General features: G+C 38.3%; 1 protein-coding gene across 6 annotated transcripts in view; it reads right to left on the reverse strand.

Annotated features, from left to right (window-relative positions):
• The window catches only part of LOC108249838 (MAP/microtubule affinity-regulating kinase 4-like), a 56255-nt gene that overhangs the window by 19061 nt on the left and 18970 nt on the right, over positions 1-18224 (reverse strand). For 4 of the 6 annotated variants that reach the window (XM_017439463.3, XM_037979187.1, XM_037979188.1 and 1 more), the window contains 8 exons: positions 16440-16676; positions 12158-12277; positions 11972-12071; positions 11752-11861; positions 8139-8322; positions 6151-6377; positions 4812-4915; positions 1162-1446 (listed from right to left, as the gene is read on the reverse strand). In XM_017439463.3, coding sequence (XP_017294952.1) covers positions 1162-1446; positions 4812-4915; positions 6151-6377; positions 8139-8322; positions 11752-11861; positions 11972-12071; positions 12158-12277; positions 16440-16676 — 1367 coding nt within the window. The remainder of the gene's footprint in view (positions 1-1161; positions 1447-4811; positions 4916-6150; positions 6378-8138; positions 8323-11751; positions 11862-11971; positions 12072-12157; positions 12278-16439; positions 16677-18224) is intronic. The other 2 variants (XM_017439465.3, XM_017439466.3) reach the window with 1 other exon arrangement.

The following is an 18224-nucleotide window of genomic DNA, read 5'->3' on the forward strand; positions in this document are numbered from 1 at the left end:
ACATCAGACATCTCAGTCCAGAAATGTGCAGTTCTAGGCACAGCCAAGATACTGCGCAGAACCCTCAAGCTCCCAGGCCTCTGGTAGAGGACCCGAGCTCAGAGGATGAAACAAAGACCACCCGCGGAGGGTGAGAAGGGAATTTTTATATATATGTAATTTTGTATGTCTCTTGTTTTTTTCCCAATGGTTACACTTTTAAAATGAATCATGAATGGTACATTTTCAAATTTTCATGACAGTGAACAAACTGTAGTAAGTAGTAGCCTACATTTACTCTCTAATCTGGGAAAGGGAGAAGAGCTAGTTTTGTTGCACTTCAAATGATTATTCAAAGATCTGTTTTGGACTTTGGAAACATGATTTCTTCCGAAGTTGTTATTAAATGTAATGATGGATGGACCCTTTTATAACTGTTACAGAAAAGCTAGAGTAAATTGCAATGAATGGCAATGATGTGGCAGACAGTAAATGTCGTGCATTCACTTTCTGACTCACATAGAGCTTTTCCGCCCATCCCCACCCATGGTGAAATCAAATTACAAACAAGAAGTGGCTCCAACAAATATAATCTCAAGTGTGAGGAACTCATCTGTTTTCAAGCTGATTCTGAGGAAAACAATCAGTGAGAAAGGTTTTGGATCAATAAAAGACAAGCTGTTGGACTAACTGACCAAACAGTTTCAGTTCTCACCAATACTGTATACTTCCTGGAGTCTTCAGCTCATTCAATTTAAAATTTAAACATTAAATGAAAAGCCTGCGAGCAGCTGCTACAAACCTGATTATCTCACTTACAGAAGTATGAAAGATCACTGACACTGAAAAAGAAAAATTCCTAAAATTGTTCATTGACAAATAAACAGTAAATTACCAAATTATTTTTACACCACTCATGCACATATGTGAATGTGCATGAGTGTAGGGGGGCATGGCTTTTCTGTTGGTGCATGAAAGGGTGCTCTGAGAGAAAAGGTTGGGAACCAGTGTTTTAAAGTTTATAGTTCTTCTGTTAGTCTATTATAATAAGATTTTACGTAAAGAAAATGACGTTAGGTTTTTGTTTTTAATTGTCTTGGCTGAAACACCTTACAAGAAGAAGTAAAAAATGCCCCAGAATCAGACACCTTTATCGCTCTATGTGACTTGTCTAACGTTTACCTGCGTGTGAGTTTTGAGGTTAGCTTGGTGAAGAGGTTGGAGGTCGCCCTGGTGCGGGCATGGGGCAGCGGGCTGGCTTCATGGTGCGACAGGGTGGGTGATGTGGGTGGCGCAGAGTAGACCAGAGGGCCACGATCCCTTAGCTGCCCACCATGAAATGTGCTGCGGATTGTGGAGCCTCGTGTCAGGCGGCATCGGTCAGAAGAGGACGAGGAGGAAGCTGCTCCAGCTCCAGAGATGCTGAGTGTGGAGGGGGAAGCTGCAGGCATGCGGTGGCCTAGGGAACTGCAGAGAACAATTTTATCTTTACTTAACTCATCCATTACGGTTTTATCTAAAACTAATATTGAAACTTCTTTTTTATAGATCCAAATTTTAATATGTTCAGTCTAAAACCCCTGTGAAATATTTTTTCAGCCAAGTACCCTCTAAGCAGCACAAAGGGATTTGTAAAAATGATGTAAAACACATTGCTGTGCCATCAGTGACTGATTTATGCAACTTTGCAACTAATAAACAATGTGTAAACATCAACTTAAAGTGGCCTTTTTGAGGAAAACAAAAAAAGTTGTGTTCTCAAACTGAAACATAAAATTATTTGTAGATAAACATTTCTTCACAATGAAGAAATCAAAACTTATACTTAAGTGAAATAGTTGTTTAAATATTTTTTTACATATTTAATATGTATATCTTTTTGACCATCTGTGTTCTCAGCAACACTGCTGCTCTGTTTAAACCATGCTGCCGTTGTTCTGTTTCCAAGGCAGGAGCAGCAGTGATTGACAGGTGTTGGGATGTGACAGGAGCTAGGTTGGCTCAAACCACCTTCATTTGGGGGTGAATCACATTTGTTTTGGATTTAGAATAATGAAACTGACTAGCTTTCTGATTTTAAAATTAAGGTATGGTCTTATTTTATTAAAAATTGTATTTATGCATGGATGCTATTTTTCAACTAAAAAGATTTCTAGTACAGAAATGACTGCTAGCTTATTGCTGCTTAAGTAATGTTTCATATTGCTATAAAAAATATTATATTCTAACTGTAATATCCATCCATCAATTTTCTTTACTCGCTTATCCTTTCCGGGTCACGAGGAGCTGGTGTCTGTCTCTAGCAGTTATTTTGTGAGAGGCAGGGGACACCCTGGACAGGTCTCCAGTCCATCACAGAGACACAAAGAGACAAACAAACATTCCCACTCACAATTTAGAGTTACCAGTGAACCTAACATGCATGTTTTTCATTTGTGGGACAAACTGAAGCACTAGAGAAAACCCACACATGCACAGGAAGACCATGGAAACTCCATACAAAAACACTGGGAGCCAAATCAGTAACCGGACAGCTCAAACCACTGCACCACTATGCCGCCTGACTAAAATTAGCCATGAGTCAAAGCCACAGTACGTGTGCTCAGGATGTTAGCTGCTATTGCTGGAAGACAAACAAAGCACAACTTTTGTGTTGCATCACCTCCCCTCCCCCAGTTTGTGGGTCATCAAACTCAATAAATTAATAAATACTGCAGGGAAAAGTTGTGGCATTCCGTGTTTGTCCGTTACCTGTGTGCTCCTGTTTTTCCCCAATTGGCTGACAGTTTCCCACCCGCAGCTGCAGCTGGTTCCAGCTAATTATCCCCCGGCTTTTTAAGGCTGCCCTGAAGATTTGTTTGTCGCTGAAGCATCACTTGCTCTTTGGTACAGCCGCCGCACTCGTTCGAGGGTTCAAATATAACGTAAGTGTTTTGTACTTGTTGTTCTTCTATGTCCAGGAATCGTCCCCGGGTGTTGTTGGTTGATTCTCTTCTGCCTGCATGGAACCTGTGAGAGAGAGCCTCCTGCCTGACCCTGTGCCTGTCTGCCTCCAGCCCATCCATGCCACTCTCCTGACTACCTGCCTGTTCTTGCTTGCCAATTACTACTGCACTGTAAATAACCTTACCTCTTGCCAAACTGCTTCCTGGTGCCTATCTGCTGCCGGACTGCTCGCTTCTTGACAAATCTGTTTTTCTGTCAAAAGTAACCTTTGATTGAAGTCATTTCTCAGTTAAACTCAACTGAGACGCCTTAGCTAAGCAACAATATTGAAGTTACTGAACATCTTTGACTATTATATCTTTTCTTCTGTTTTACTATCTGTACAGTAACAAGCTGATGTTAGTCTGTTAATTAACCAGTTAATGAGTCTGTAGAAGGCTATTCATTTCACCAATAGACATGTTAACTCTTGTGGATTGTTATAAAAGTTTGTTTCAAAATAGTTTTAAATTAAAAAATAGTGAAATGTGTGTAACACTTCTCTAGTCATGATGCACAATAATTTTCAAATATTTGAAGTCAATTTTTTATTTATTTATTTTTTAGACCAGCACCTGGTGGTGACACACTAAGTTGTTTCCTAACTGTGCTTTTCCTGTCAGTCTGCTTTTTTGAACACAACAGTTACCGCCCACACCTCTTCTGAAAGAAATTAATTAGAATGGAAACAACTCTGAGCATCCCAGCATCTGTTTTTGTCATCTAAGTTTATTTTAAAAGATTTTCAAAAAATATTAAAATAAAATAACGACAATTAATTAAAATAAGAACTAAGGTTGCAGGTGAGCCTGTTGTACTGTCAGAATACATGCATCCTCCTCCTCAATGAGTCAGTGGATCGGTATAAAAAGAAAGAAAAATAAAAAAAGATCTGCTAGAATTAGCAGCAGGACTCATCTCTGTACCCAAAGGCTTTAATTAGATGGGTTTTCAGCTGTCGTCAAATATTCTACGAAAAATTAATTAATAAATAAATTCTAAGGAATAATAAATGAAAATGGGACAAATTCAGATTCCTAATTTCTGGTAGACAAGTGATGATTGACTGTGTTATTCAGAACTGGAAACATTTCCAGCTTTTTCTTTTTTGACTGGAAACGTTTTGGGGAATTCCCATTCTGGCCACCATACACAGCTGAGTGACAGCTCACAGGAAAAGGTGGGGGAGGGGCAGCACTGCTCTATGCTACATATGACAGAAGGATGTCTCTGACATCTCACCAAAAACAATTTAAACCACAGGAACAAAAATAAAACAACTATAGGTTTTAAAATTCAAAAACCATGGTGTACCTTGAAACTGGCCCATGCCGAGATCTAATATTTTTTTGTTATTTAATAATTTTAATATTAATGCATTTAATACAGTGGAGTCAAACTGTTTTGTATTAGTTCTTACAACATACAATATATCCAGAAATATTTCTGAAAAAAAAAGAGCTACCCCATCTAATTTAGTCAGAGGGTGAACATTTTGGTTTATTGCCTTATTATTTCTACATTACTGTCCTTTCACCAGATCCAGCAACTTCCTGCATTACTAGCAGGCTGACTAAAGACGGATGTATAAAAGTAAGAAAGTTGGCAAGCCTTCATAAACCAAACTGTACAGAGACAATATTTTTAAAATGTTCACACTTCCACAAAACAACAGAGTAACTAAATATGATGACTGCCCTTTCATTGAAATATCAGATGAATCGGAGTGAAACATCAATTTGCTTTTGAAAACTAACATTTTTTGTGCAATATCTTCAAAACCCCTTAGGTTCATATTTTCAGCAGATGCCTTCTAATTTAGTTTTACATTCAACACAAAATAGTACCTGTTTTCTTTGCCATTCTGCAGCAGAGAGTGCCTGTCCACGCCTGAGCGGTCTGTGCACACATATGTATTCCGGCGTGTCATGGTGCTTCCAGGGATGTTATTCTACACAAAAAAGAAAAGTTTGACGCACTAGTATATGTTGAAATTCTTACACATGAATGGATGGAAAAAGTGCATTCAATGTACGAAAGTAATGTAGCACAGAACAAATAAGTCCAGTGACATCACTTAAACAGTTTCTACATTCAGTGATAGGCAAGTCAAAAATGTCCTGCAGGAAAAAAAAGAGATTAATTCAAGAAAGTTATTATTTATTTATGCATTTTTGGCAATGTTCCTGCCTCCATTTTATTGTAAAACATGTGCAACATCATTAAAGTCATGCATTTTAAATTTAATCTGACTACTAAGGGTAAATCCCAATCTATAACTGCTTTAACAAACTTTAATTAGGAGAATTCTATACAAATGTTTGTACTGTATTTATCTTAATTTTATGGAAGTGATGTAAGCTTTGTTAACATTTGTGAGAAAACAAATTACCATGTGAGTGGACAATAAAGACTTATCATCTCAACACGTTTAGAAATCATCTCTTTACCTCTCATACCATCATCTCTGCATCTCATTTTATCACCTTTACGTTTAATCTAATAATGGTTACATCTCATCACCTTTGTATCTCATCTTTACATGTCATTTTATCACCTTTACAGGTTATCCCATCACCTTTGTGTCTCATCGTATCACCCTCACATCTCACCTCATCACTTTTGTAATTCATCCCATTACCTTTACATTTCGTCTAATAATGTCATCTCATCACTTTATGTCATTTTAAAACCTTTACAATTCAGTTCAATTCAAAAATACTTTATTAATCCCAAAAGGAAATTAAATGTTGCTGTAACTTGTCATCCTGGTTTTGTTAAAGAGTTGTTATAGATGCTGATGGCTGTGAGCAGGAAAGATCTCTAGTAGTGGCCTGTTTTACAGCAGATCTGAAGAAGCCTCTGACTGAAGACACTCTTTACAACTAATCTTATAATTTCATTTTATGTCCTCTTATCTTGTTTTATTTTTATTCTTATCATATTATTCATAGTTTGAAGAAACTCTGCAGAACTACTCTAATTCAAAAGAAAATGCCAAAATGACAATTACTGTAAGTCTAAAATGATTACATTTAGTTTTTTAATACTTTTTAAAATATATTTTTTCACTAAACAAGATCATCCAAACCAGTGCCCTACGTAATCAGAGGTTCTAGCACCAAAAGCTTGTCGCTTGTTCTAAGATCCACTTTCCCCATCCTCTGACACGTATTGGTCACTGACCGTGGTGGCAGTCATGTCTTTGCGGCGGTCAGGGATCTCTGACTTATTGGGGTTGTTGGCACTGCTGACCATTGGGCTGGAGGGAGGCAGGCTGTGGCTTCCCATCACACTGCAGCTGGCTTTACGTGAAGGCATCCGGCCCTCCCGCAGTTCCCGGTCACCTGTACTAGTCGGGCTCCTCTTCGGGTGCATGACGGGCATGGACGGCCCGCCTTTGTTGTGGAGGACAGCAGAGCACAGACACACAGAGACTCATATAAGGAATATTCTGTGGATTCCTTGGGAAAGTCCTTGCACTAGTCCAAATAAATTGAGTATTTGTAACACTTAGCTAAAACTTCTATTTGTTCATCAGTGAAACTAACACCAGTAATCACCTTCATTTATTTTACGATTTTTTTTTCTTTTTGTCTGTTTCTGTGTGTATTTGTCTGTAGAGAAAATATCTCCTTTAACACTTAATGGATTTTAATGAAACTCTCAGAAAGTCTTCATTGGATGAAAATCTACAACTAATTAACTTCTGGAGTACACTACCTTTAAGATGCCACCACAACTAATCTAACTTATAAACACAAAAATGACTGATTCAGTAAATTTGACAAAAATTGTGCTGAAATTTGATGTAGTAGTAGCTTATAGTAAGCCCCAACTCATACTCAAAGAGCTAACTGATTGCGTGAGAACGTTGTTGATGACTGTCACAATAACAAATTTTGCTGGACGATTAATTGTCTCAGAAATTATTGCGATAAACGATAATATCGTTTGGAGGCCGTTTTAAACTAATGTAATGAACATAATAGTGTAAGTACATCCTCTTAAAGATTAATAAACTTTCAAACGAACCCTTAACACTGGAACTGGAACACAAAATAAACAAAACAACCAAAAACAAAAACAAAATGGACTTTCAGTCTCCGTTAACAAAAAATGCACTTGAAAAAAAAACTAAAAAAAAAAAAAAAAAAAAGGAAAGAAAACCTACATTCAACCAAAACAGTACATATTATTAAGTCTCTAACCTAAACTGCCCTTCAAAAAGTAATAATCATTAGTTTATATCGAGAAGATGGACAAAACTGCCAGTTTTATGAACAAAAAGAGCAAACTAACAAAAGCACACGACAACATACCAGCTCTCAAAGGTTCAGAGGTTCCCCTCGGTTATTTGGTTTGAATCTGAAGTGCTCCCACACCGCTGCTGTTACTTCCAGTTTGAAACCAATTCCATTTTGGTTCCATTTTGTTTTTTCCCCCCAATATCAAACAGCGTTTCTTTAGCTTGCTAACTCCTAGCGGGGGCTAACGCTGCAGAGGTACAAGATGATGCACCTCGGCTGGCTCGCGAGGCGATAAGCCACGCCCCCTGATGCTAACAGAAAGGGGGCTTAAATTAAATGAAAATTACCGACCTCATTTTAATTTATCGTGCGATTAATTGATTTATTGTTTATCACGACAGGCCTATTGATGACTAACTTTTAAACTATCTCAACAAAAAATCTCATAAACTACTGAACAGATTTGAATGAAACCTGTAGAAAGTAATCATTAAGTGTTAATCTACAATTATTTAATCTTTGGGTCATTCTAATTTATAATGGCCACCACCAACAACAGGGAATCATTTCCAACACATAGTCTGAGCCCTGCACATTGGGCATGATCTTTGCTTAAAAGAACTGTTGGAGTTAATTTTGAGTTTAGGAAAACATCTCATGAACCACTGGATACATTTTAAAGAAACACTTTGAGAGTAATCATTCATCAGTCATTACATCTGAAACTAATTAACCTTTGGAGTCTGCACAATTCAAGATGGCAGCACATCTAAGTGATACAAAAATGGCTATAACCCTCACAAATACCAAGCTAAAATTGGTGGGTGAAATCTTCAGGGAATGCTAGTCCTTTAATTGCTTTTTGAAAATAATGGTTAACATTTTGATCGCAAGCCTCAGAGTGAACTTAGAGAAGAGACTCACAAAAGTCGCTGTGTCGTCGCTGCCTGTGGTATGTGGAGGCACTGCGCTGGGTCTTGCTATGTGAGGAGGAGGTGGAGGAGGAGGAGCCAGTGGCTGAGGAGTGCTTATTGGTCCCGTTAGTGATGGGGCTGGGTCGTACTCTTGCCAAAGACAGGGTACTAGCAGTGCGGGCATCACTGCTCTCCTGTAATGTCCCAGGGAAAATGAACAGAAAGTTGAAACTCACAAAGAGAAGGACACATTTGCTGAAGAAAAAAAAAAATGTGGTCTTGTCAGGAACAAATATCTGAGTCAGAAAACAGATAACAGGAGACAAATGTGACCAAAAAACTTAATTATACACACTAACAAAAATGCTGCAGATTCTTGATTTTCTCATTTATTTTTTACAAGAGGTTTAATTTTCCCCTCCAACTTTAATTCACAACATATTTTATTCCATCATACCACACGTACAACTATTTTCCCCTAATCATTACAGTCTGAAGTATTTTATACTAGACTAGAGATTTCAGACTGAATTAGTCTGCATATGATTTGGACTTGTTGCATCTCTGTATAGTGATGTGAGATGACTTTTATTATGAATTGGTGTTATATAAATAAACTGTGTTGAACTGATTTGGTACCTGGCACCAAGTCACCAGTAACAGATGCTTTAAATCCTGGAAGTCGTGAAGTGAAACATCGATGGATTAAAGCTAAATCTAAAAAAATTGACATTTCATGTATGTTACTTAGTCAAACACATTCAGACAACATTGCAGGGACCCATTTTTGATCTAAAACTTAAATCAACGGTTTTTAGCATTTAAGTCAATAATTTATGAAGTGGGTGATTTATGGGGTGGAGTGGTCGTCCTGAGTTCATGACGTGCGCTGTGCCCCGGTTGGCCCCTAAAAGAGTATGGCAAAACAAAGAACGGTGCTACTGTTCGGTTGTTTACTATTGGAAATGGAAGGAGCCTTTTTTGAATATGAAGAAATGCCAGAAGACTTGGTGGGAGTAATGGATATACAACCATACCAGTTTGAACCTGAACTGACAGCTGGATCTCCAGAATCAGATGAAAACTCTTCAGGTTCGGATTCTGATGATCACCAGGACCATCATGGCCGACAAAACAACGCGCATAACGACTGAGTTGGGAACATGGAACGGTGAGAACCAATTACCCTCAGATCATTGTCATGACATCAGTAAACAACACTGCAAATCAACATAAAGATGGCAGGAGAGAGCTAATGTTGCTAACTCAAAGCTAACCCAATGCTAACGATGCTTATGATGCTTAATGATGGTTATGAACTCTCACACCAGAGTAAACTAATCAACAACAGTTTCAGACATTTGTTTAATCACACATGGATTGTTTATATTTTTTCATCAATAACAAACTGCTCTGAATCACTAACTGATCTCAGGCTGTCGGCCTGTAAGCAGCTCAGACCTTTTAATAACAACACACATTCATGTCACATTTGAAGTAAAACTTCCTGTTTCTTGTCTCCTTCTTTGTGGCGATGTCCTCCTACAGTTGCCTTTCTTTTAAAATTAAAAATAGTTAGGACTACTCCTGGCAAAAGGTCCTGTTTTTTTTAGAGTGATGCTGCATTAACGAGGGTCGGAGCGGTGCTTCCCTTTTAAGTGGTCTGAAGTGATGGTGGTTCTGATAGTAATGACCACATCAGAGCTTATGGATTCAATTCTGAGGATGGTTTTTATCTTCCAGGAAGCCAAAAGGTGAAACTCCAGTGGTATTTTCTGGCCGGTTCGAACAATTAATTCCAACGAACTGAACTATATTGTACCGGTATTTGTCCACTCAGTGGCTCAGCAGACATCACATTTCCAGGGCGGTCACGGAAAACGCCAAAAACACCCGATTGGTTTCTTTATTATTCAGAATTACCAACAAAAATAGTATTTTTTTTTTTTTTAATTTAAAATTTCTACAAAAACATTTTATGGCTATAGTTTCACTGATGTTGGCTTCAAAAAATGTTTCAGTTTAGCTTTAAAGTTTTTTGTTCAGCACAACAAAGAAATGCTCAGTTAGACTGTGATCCTGAGAATTTAGAAGCCAGAAGTTTAAACTCATCTTTTTCACTTTTGAACATTTTCTGCATAGTAGAAGCGTGTATTATTAATCTGAAAGATATCGGACAAAAGTGACTCTACACAAGCAAAATGCAGGCCCAAACACAGTAGGCTAATGTGCTATTAGGAACATGATCATTGATTGGGTGTACTTGGCCAGCAAAAATTGTTAGAAGGGTATTATGAATCAATGTTACATTTACAAAAAAAACCCATTTTCGAGCAGAACTTTAAAGAATCATCACACATCTCACCAGCTTGCCTTCTTCCCATATTGCATCATGCTTCTATGTCTTTCTAAGGTAAACAACACTACCAGCTTTTCCATATGATGTTGAAAAATAAGAAAGGGGGTGAATTGATTAGGTCATTTACTTCCATTGTTCTGTAGTCTAGTTCACAATTTGGTGCCCACTCAAGACACTTTTGACAGTGGACATGGATTAGCATGGACATTCTGATCAGTCTGCAGCCACACAGAACCAAACACAAAGTTCTGACACAATTTTCATTTTAAAATGTCAGACTTTTCTAGGCTCAAATTCTCAGATTGTTCTAATAATTTGGGGGTGGGGCGATATGGTGGTTGGGGTGGGGTAACTGAGACTATTTCTCTTATTTACTGAAAGGTTTGCACATTAGTCAGACTTACTTTTCGCATGCTTCCCCAAACAAAAACTGAACAGAAATGGATTACAGATGACATTTTTTAAACATTTTATTGTTAAGAAATGTATTGTGCTAATCAAAAACAGTGTTGCCATTTGGAGTGAAAAAAGGCATTTACTTTACAGCTGAGCTAACTTTGGCTGACAGATTGCATACAAATTAAATTATTGATAAGTAATCTGGAGTTACAGCATTGTTTTAAACTTAAAAAAAAATCACAAAATGTTCTGTAATTTATTTCTTGTCATAAATAGCTGCCATGCAAAATGTTGCTATTAGGGAAAAACTTGGGAGTTTTCATTTTTTATTTATGATGAATGTAAAAAGAACTTTGCTTGTTTGAGTAGATTATGTTTAGAAATTTGAATTTTTGTATTTTTAGAAAATGGTAAATGTGAAAACCTGGAAACACAAATCCTTTAGCTTCTTTTTTCTCCACTTATCCAGAGCTGCAAAAAAGTAAAAACAAATTCCAAACTTTGCAAGACTGCGACTCTCCAAACACAACAAACTGTGTTCTGTGGGTTCTGCTGACAAATTTCTATCAACACCTCAAAAAATGTTTCTCCAATCTGAACTACTATAACCTTTCCAATGGATCTTACAATACAAGTGAGCCATTTTTGAGCTTTGGCTGCTCCTGACTGTTTTTTTTTCTTTGTTCATTTTTCTACTTTCAACACATAATCCTGAAATACAAGGAGTTTCCTTACTGTCTAATGCTAAATTAGATTTTTTTTTAATTGATTTTGGTTAAAATATTGCTTTAAAATAACTTTTTTAGACACTCCAGTACTATTGTCAATGAATATAAACAATAAAAAGTGGATCTCTGAAACTCACATCGCCTTTTCGGCCCAACAGTAAGTAGGTGGCGGTGACCTCATTGTATTTCTGATTGAGCAGAGAGTCTTTGATTTCCTCTGGAGTGAAGCCCATCCCGACCATCACCTCTGAGTCAGACACACAACCAACAACAACAGGTTATAAAAGAGGACATACATCCAGGATCCTGACTACAGTCATCAAGTTTGATGGGACAAGCCAAGTAGAGGCGACTCACCTATACGAGCCGGATCACTGTAGTCCTCTACAGGTTCAATATGGGGCTTCAGATCATCCCCCTCATACCCTGTATTTATCCATTTATCCTTCATGACTTGCTGCAGGGACACAGACAAACCTCACCTGAGTTTGAATAACACAGGATGCAACTTGTGTCTTTGTATGTGTGTGTGTGTGTGTTCACCTCAAGGGTGCAGCGTTTGGTGGGATTGAGCACCAGGAATCGGCGAAGGATCCCCTCGCAGTCAGTTGACATGTAGAAGGGCACACGATACTTCCCTCTCAGCACACGCTCCCTTAGCTCCTGTTGGCAACATCAATTACACATCACAGGAAAAACTAAATCCAAGCAACACACAGAATTAGTGTTCCAGCACTATCATCAGCTTGTGTTTAAATATGGAGCAGGTAATATACTGTAGCCGACCAAAAGAAAACATCAGTTGTGAAGTTGTCTGATAAATTCACTTAGGAGTGGGTGATAGAATGCTATAAGACGGCAAAAGATAAGACTGTGTTGATTATCTGAAAAAGCAGAGCAGAATTTATTATTATGTGGATTTTTCCTAATACAAGTGTTTTTAACATTTGACTTTTGCAATGACTGGGACTATTTTTGTTGCTGCAGACTCCTGTAGTCTTCTGGTTTGAACATTTAGTACTGAGTGAGCCGGACATGACTGAGTCACATCAAGCCTGTAAAAGCACACAAATGTGTGAGGTGTGGCCAAAATACCTGTAGCACAAATATCCTGAACAAATACTCTCCAAAACGGGGCTTATCATGTGGCCATGCTGGTGGAATGGGCCTTCACACCAGTTGCGAATTGGGGGCTCTGCATCTACAACAGAGACCTATCGTTTGCACAACCTATTGTGCTAGCCTCTGGCGTGACACTGGTTTGCCTTTTTAAACCATGGCCCATGACCAGAACGGCTAGTCTGACTTCCTGAAACCAGCTGTGAGATCAGTCTCTATGCTGCCTCTGGATGTTCATAAATCACTGTTGGAGGCAGCCATGCCCCACGTAGACGTGAGCATTCAGAAATGAAGCAAGTATTGCAAAATAAAAAGGCATGGAGTGCAAAACATTAAATGTGTGACGAATATCTCCCTCATATCGTTCTCAAAACATGACAAATGAACTCTGTTTAGTGATTCTCTTTGTGGTTAATTAATTTATTTAACTAAATGCAAAGTTGCAGTGCATCACCATCAGTGTTCAACAACAAAGAATTTGTTTGTTGTTGTTCAATCCAGCAACTGGGTGGTCACAAAGACCAGATAGTATGCACCCCTTGTATGTTTTATGCTTTTATCTCTGTGATAAAACAGTCAAGCTCAATATAAATTGGTCTTTTTGACAGAAGAATTTCAAAAATCCTTCTTCAATGTCAAAATCAAATTTCTACAGAGCCCTTCCTTAATTTCTTCGGCTGCTCCCTTCTACAGGTTTTGCAACAGTGAGTGAACCCACACAAAAGGTTTGAAAAATGTTTTATGCCAGATGCCTTTCCTGACACCTTGGGTTCAATCCCACCACCTCAGGATTATGAGACTGTGTCACTGACCAACAACCTACTGTGCCTCCCAAATTATTAAATAATCCCAAGGTAATACCAAGTAAATAAAAATATGTAATGTAAAATAAGTGTCAGCACACATATTCATGCCCTTTGAAGTGACTATCCTAAATCAACTCAGAGAAAAGATTATTGAAAAGTAAAAGTCAGGGATACAGAAGGATTTCGAAGGCTCTAAAAATCCCCAGGATTTTTTTAAAAATCCATCATCAGGAAATGGAAGGAATATGGGACGTGTAAATCTACAAATGCCAGTAATTTTCCCACTAATTTACATCTTCATGCATGTGACCAAAATGTCTCTCTTGTGAGCCAGGCAAACAAAGACCCTAACGACTCTCCAGTGGAAGGGGAGTGAGATTAATCTGCATATGAATTTAGCTTGCACAACAGAGCATCTCGTGCCTTTTAAAGCTTGGCACTCCATACTCTCCAGCGTTGAATTGAGAAAGCTCCCTGGTTGCAAAGCATTCTCAGCTATACAATACAAGTCCAATTGTTTTGTTTATCTTTTTTGATATACAACATGGACATTGGAATGTCATTTGGACTGGATGAATGTTGTCGAAGGGTAGAGGCAAGATGATCACAGCTGAAGGGGTTGAACAACGTAAAGGTAACACTGCAGACGTTCAAGAAAGCAACAAATACCTTGGAATCCCACAGCCAAAAGGCAACCACAATGAAGCTGCAAGGAAATCAGCTACAACCGAGTACCTAAAAAGAGTAAGGCATAACTTATTGAGCCAGCTGAATGGTAAGAACAAAGTCCAAGCAGCTATCAACATATATGCAGTGCCAGTCATTGAGTAGCCTGTCAATAGGACAACATAGAAGCCCACTGATATGAAGATAAGAAAGCTCCTCACAATGAATGAAGGATTTCACCCTAAGTCAAGCACCCTGAGACTGTACACTAAGAGGAATAAGGAAAGCAGAGGACTAGTGAGAGTCACCATAGAGGATAAAACAAATAAGATTCTGGAGTACATCAGGAAGAAAGCCTGCAAACCTAGGTTCCTGCTAACTGAATGTCTCAGGCAGCAGAAACCCAATGTGGAAGAGGGTAAACAACAGAAACCATCAAGGAAAGATAACCCCCTGCATTTATCAATGGTAGATTGAGGAAGTGTCTGTTACTTATCAATCCTACCAGTGGGTAGAGAGGGCTGGACTGAAGGACAGTACAGTAACACTAATCATAGCAGCACAAGAGCAAAAGAGGTTAGGGTCTACCACACGAGACAGGACAGATGCTACAGGCTGTGCAAAGATGTCCATGAGACAGTTCATCACATAAAAGCAGGATGTAAGATGCAGGCAGGCAAAGCATACATGGAACACTATAAGCAAGTGGCTGGAATAGTGTACAGGAACATCTGTACCAAGTATGGGCTGGAGACTCCACCAAGGGGGGTAGAGAATGGCAGGGCTAAGATACTTTGGGACTTTTAGATCCAGACTTACAAACAGGTGATGGCTAACCAACCAGACACTGTGGTGGTTGACAAACTACAGAAGAAAGAAGTGGTAATAGATGTAGCGATCCCAAGACACTGCAGCATCAGGAAGAAGGAGCACAACAAGCTGGAGAAATACCAAGGGCTGAAAGAGGAAATAGAGGAGTTGTAGAAAGTAAAGGCCTCAGTGGTTCCAGTGGTCATCAGAGCACTCTGTGCTGTGAACTCCAAACTAGAAGAGATGCTCCAACAGATCCCAGGAACAACCTCAGAGATTTACGTCAAGAGGATCGCAGTCCTAGGAACAGCTAAGATAGTGTACAATTTTTACATTTGAAGGTAATAGAGGGAAGTTTTCAAGTGTAAGAACACCATCCTAATTGTGAAGTACAGAGACAGCAACGTTATCCATAGTTTGAACATACTACAAAACAAACTTAGGAAATGTGTAAATATTTTGTCCCATATGAAAAACTGAAATGATCTATAAACCAGGGAAAATGTCACGAACCAAAAGTTTAAATATACTACATTCATCAGTTAGTGATGATTTTTAAGGCAAATAACAATAATAAATAGAAATGTTAATCAGTACTTCTGTGTTTTAAGCAAAACACTGATACCATAATGGGCTGAATAAGTACTGTGTCCAGAACTGTAATCAGAGACAAACCCAGCACACAGCTGATGTAGTTCTCATCAGCAGCCACACAGAAAAATACAAGGAGCTCCAACATGTCCCAAAGTTAGACCATCTTCAGATCCAAATTCTTTCATGTTGACAAACTCCAAATTTAGTTTCTGCGTTTTCAAACTTATGGGTCTGACCACTGGACAGCCTCCACTTCCTTCACTGACTTGAATTTGGTGAAAACTTTCGTTCATAGATTGTCTATCAGTAGCTTTGAGGTCTGAGGGTGCGGCTCTCCTTGGCCAGCTCTGGCAAACCCGTTTATCATCCAAAGACTCAACATTTATCAAGATATGACTCTGTAGAGGATCTGATTACTCTTCAAACATGTAGCTGTGGCGAGCAATGAACAGACTTCAAGTGTCAATGAAACTATATTATATTCACATTCTCTCAGAGATTCTGCAAAACATGCCCTACTTTGTGTGCATTCACTGGGAGATCCAGCTCAACCAAATAAAATTATACTAAAACGATCTAATTTTCTTCTTAGCATGAATGATATTTAATTCAATAAAATTCAATTTTTTTTAAATTTCAGTCATATCTAGATTTTCTTCAAAGGCTAAGTAGTTTTAACTTTTTATGTTTAATGAAAACCAGAATATTAATAAAATTTCAAATTGCTTTGATTTTCAAAACAAATTGGATTGTTGGAACACATTAACTTTGAAGCTAGGCTAATTATAACCCCTGTTCAGTTTTACAAAAAACACATGAGGAAAACCTGCCTTGAGATTCTGCCCATCAAAAGGCAGTGAGCCGCTGACCAGAGTGTAGAGTATGACACCCAGACTCCAGACATCCACCTCAGGCCCATCATACTTCTTTCCCTGGAAAAGCTCCGGGGCAGCATAAGGGGGTGAGCCACAGAATGTGTCCAGCTTGGTTCCCAGCGTGAACTCATTGCTGAAGCCGAAATCTGCAATCTTGATGTTGGCATCAGCATCCAGCAAAAGGTTCTCCGCCTAAGTCAGGTAGTCATTGAGAGCAAGAGGTGTGGACAGACAAAGGAGGAAAACAGGTGTAGAATGAGGCCAAATATTCAAGGTAGAAACGTGAATCAGATGACAAAAAAGGGCAACTTTGAGAAATTTGAGGGGAAAAGGACAAAACTGAGAAAAAAAAAGTAATTGGGTCCTCTTTCCAGGTAGACTGGAAAGAGAATGTGTAGAATGTCAGCTAACACAGTAGAACCTGGATATAACTAACTCCAGTATGTCATGTAAGAGTGTCCCACACTGTTCTGGATGTATGTTTCAGTATAATCTGCATGTACATCACACTATGCTCGGTCTGTTTGTCACAGTGTGTTCGGTATGTTTGTTCCAGTATGTTCTGTTGATATGTCAGTATGTTCTGTATGTCGTTACAGTATGTTTCATGAGTATGTCACACTATGTTCTAAATGCACGTGACAGTATGTTTTGTGGGATGTTCTGTTGGTATATTCCAGGATGTTCTGTAGACATATAGACATATTCTTGTACATTTGTTGGTCTGTCACAGTATATTCCGTATGCATGTCACAATATGTTCTGCATGCACGTGACAATACGTTGTGTATGTATGTCACAGCATGTTCTGCATGTATGTCATAGCATGTTCTGTATATATGTTCCAGTATTTTCTGTATGGATATTCTAGTATGTTCTATATGGCAGCCACATGATGTTCCGTACATATGTCACAGCGTGTTCTGTATGTAAATCACAGTATGTTCTGTATGTATGTTCTTTATGAATGTTCCAATATGATCTGTTGGTATGTCACAGTATGCTCCATATTTATATTACAGTATGTTCCGTATGTATGTCACAGTGTGTTCTGTATGTATGTTCCATTGTGTTATGCTGGTATGTCAGTATGTTCCATGCATACATTACAGTATGCACCGTATGTATGATAAAGTATGTTCCGCAGGTATGTCACAGTATGTTCCATATGTACATTACAGTATGTTATGTATATATATTACAGTATGTTCCATATGGATGTGCAGTACATTCTGTATGTATGTGAAAGTATGTTACGAATGCATATATGTACAGTACGTTCTGTTGGTATGTCACAATGTGTCCTGTATGTATATTTGAGTATGTTCTGTTCCTATGTCCCATTTTGTCCTGTATGTTTGCCACAGTACGTTCTGTTGGTATGTTCATGTATGTTCTGTATGTATGTCAAAGTAAGTTCATAATGAATATTTTGTCTGTATCTTTCAGCAGACGTGGAAAGAACACTAAAATAACAAAACATGTTGAACAAACCACAAAGCAGCTGGTAAAAAACTCTGAAATCACCTGCCCTGCTCAAGATTTTGATCACACTTCATTCTTGTAGTTATAGTGAGACACTTCTTACTTACGGAGCTATAGGAACATGTAAACAACTTTTTTTAAAACAGTGAAAGGAATGAATATGTTTTTTACTTCTATTAAAAAAAAGAATTACATTTTCTTTGTTTAAGTTAATTTTCATAAAGTACTGATGCCTGGTGAGTGGATTACTGGAAG

The sequence above is a fragment of the Kryptolebias marmoratus genome, linkage group LG13, assembly GCF_001649575.2.
Source record: "Kryptolebias marmoratus isolate JLee-2015 linkage group LG13, ASM164957v2, whole genome shotgun sequence".
In the NCBI taxonomy this organism is placed as follows: domain Eukaryota; kingdom Metazoa; phylum Chordata; class Actinopteri; order Cyprinodontiformes; family Rivulidae; genus Kryptolebias; species Kryptolebias marmoratus.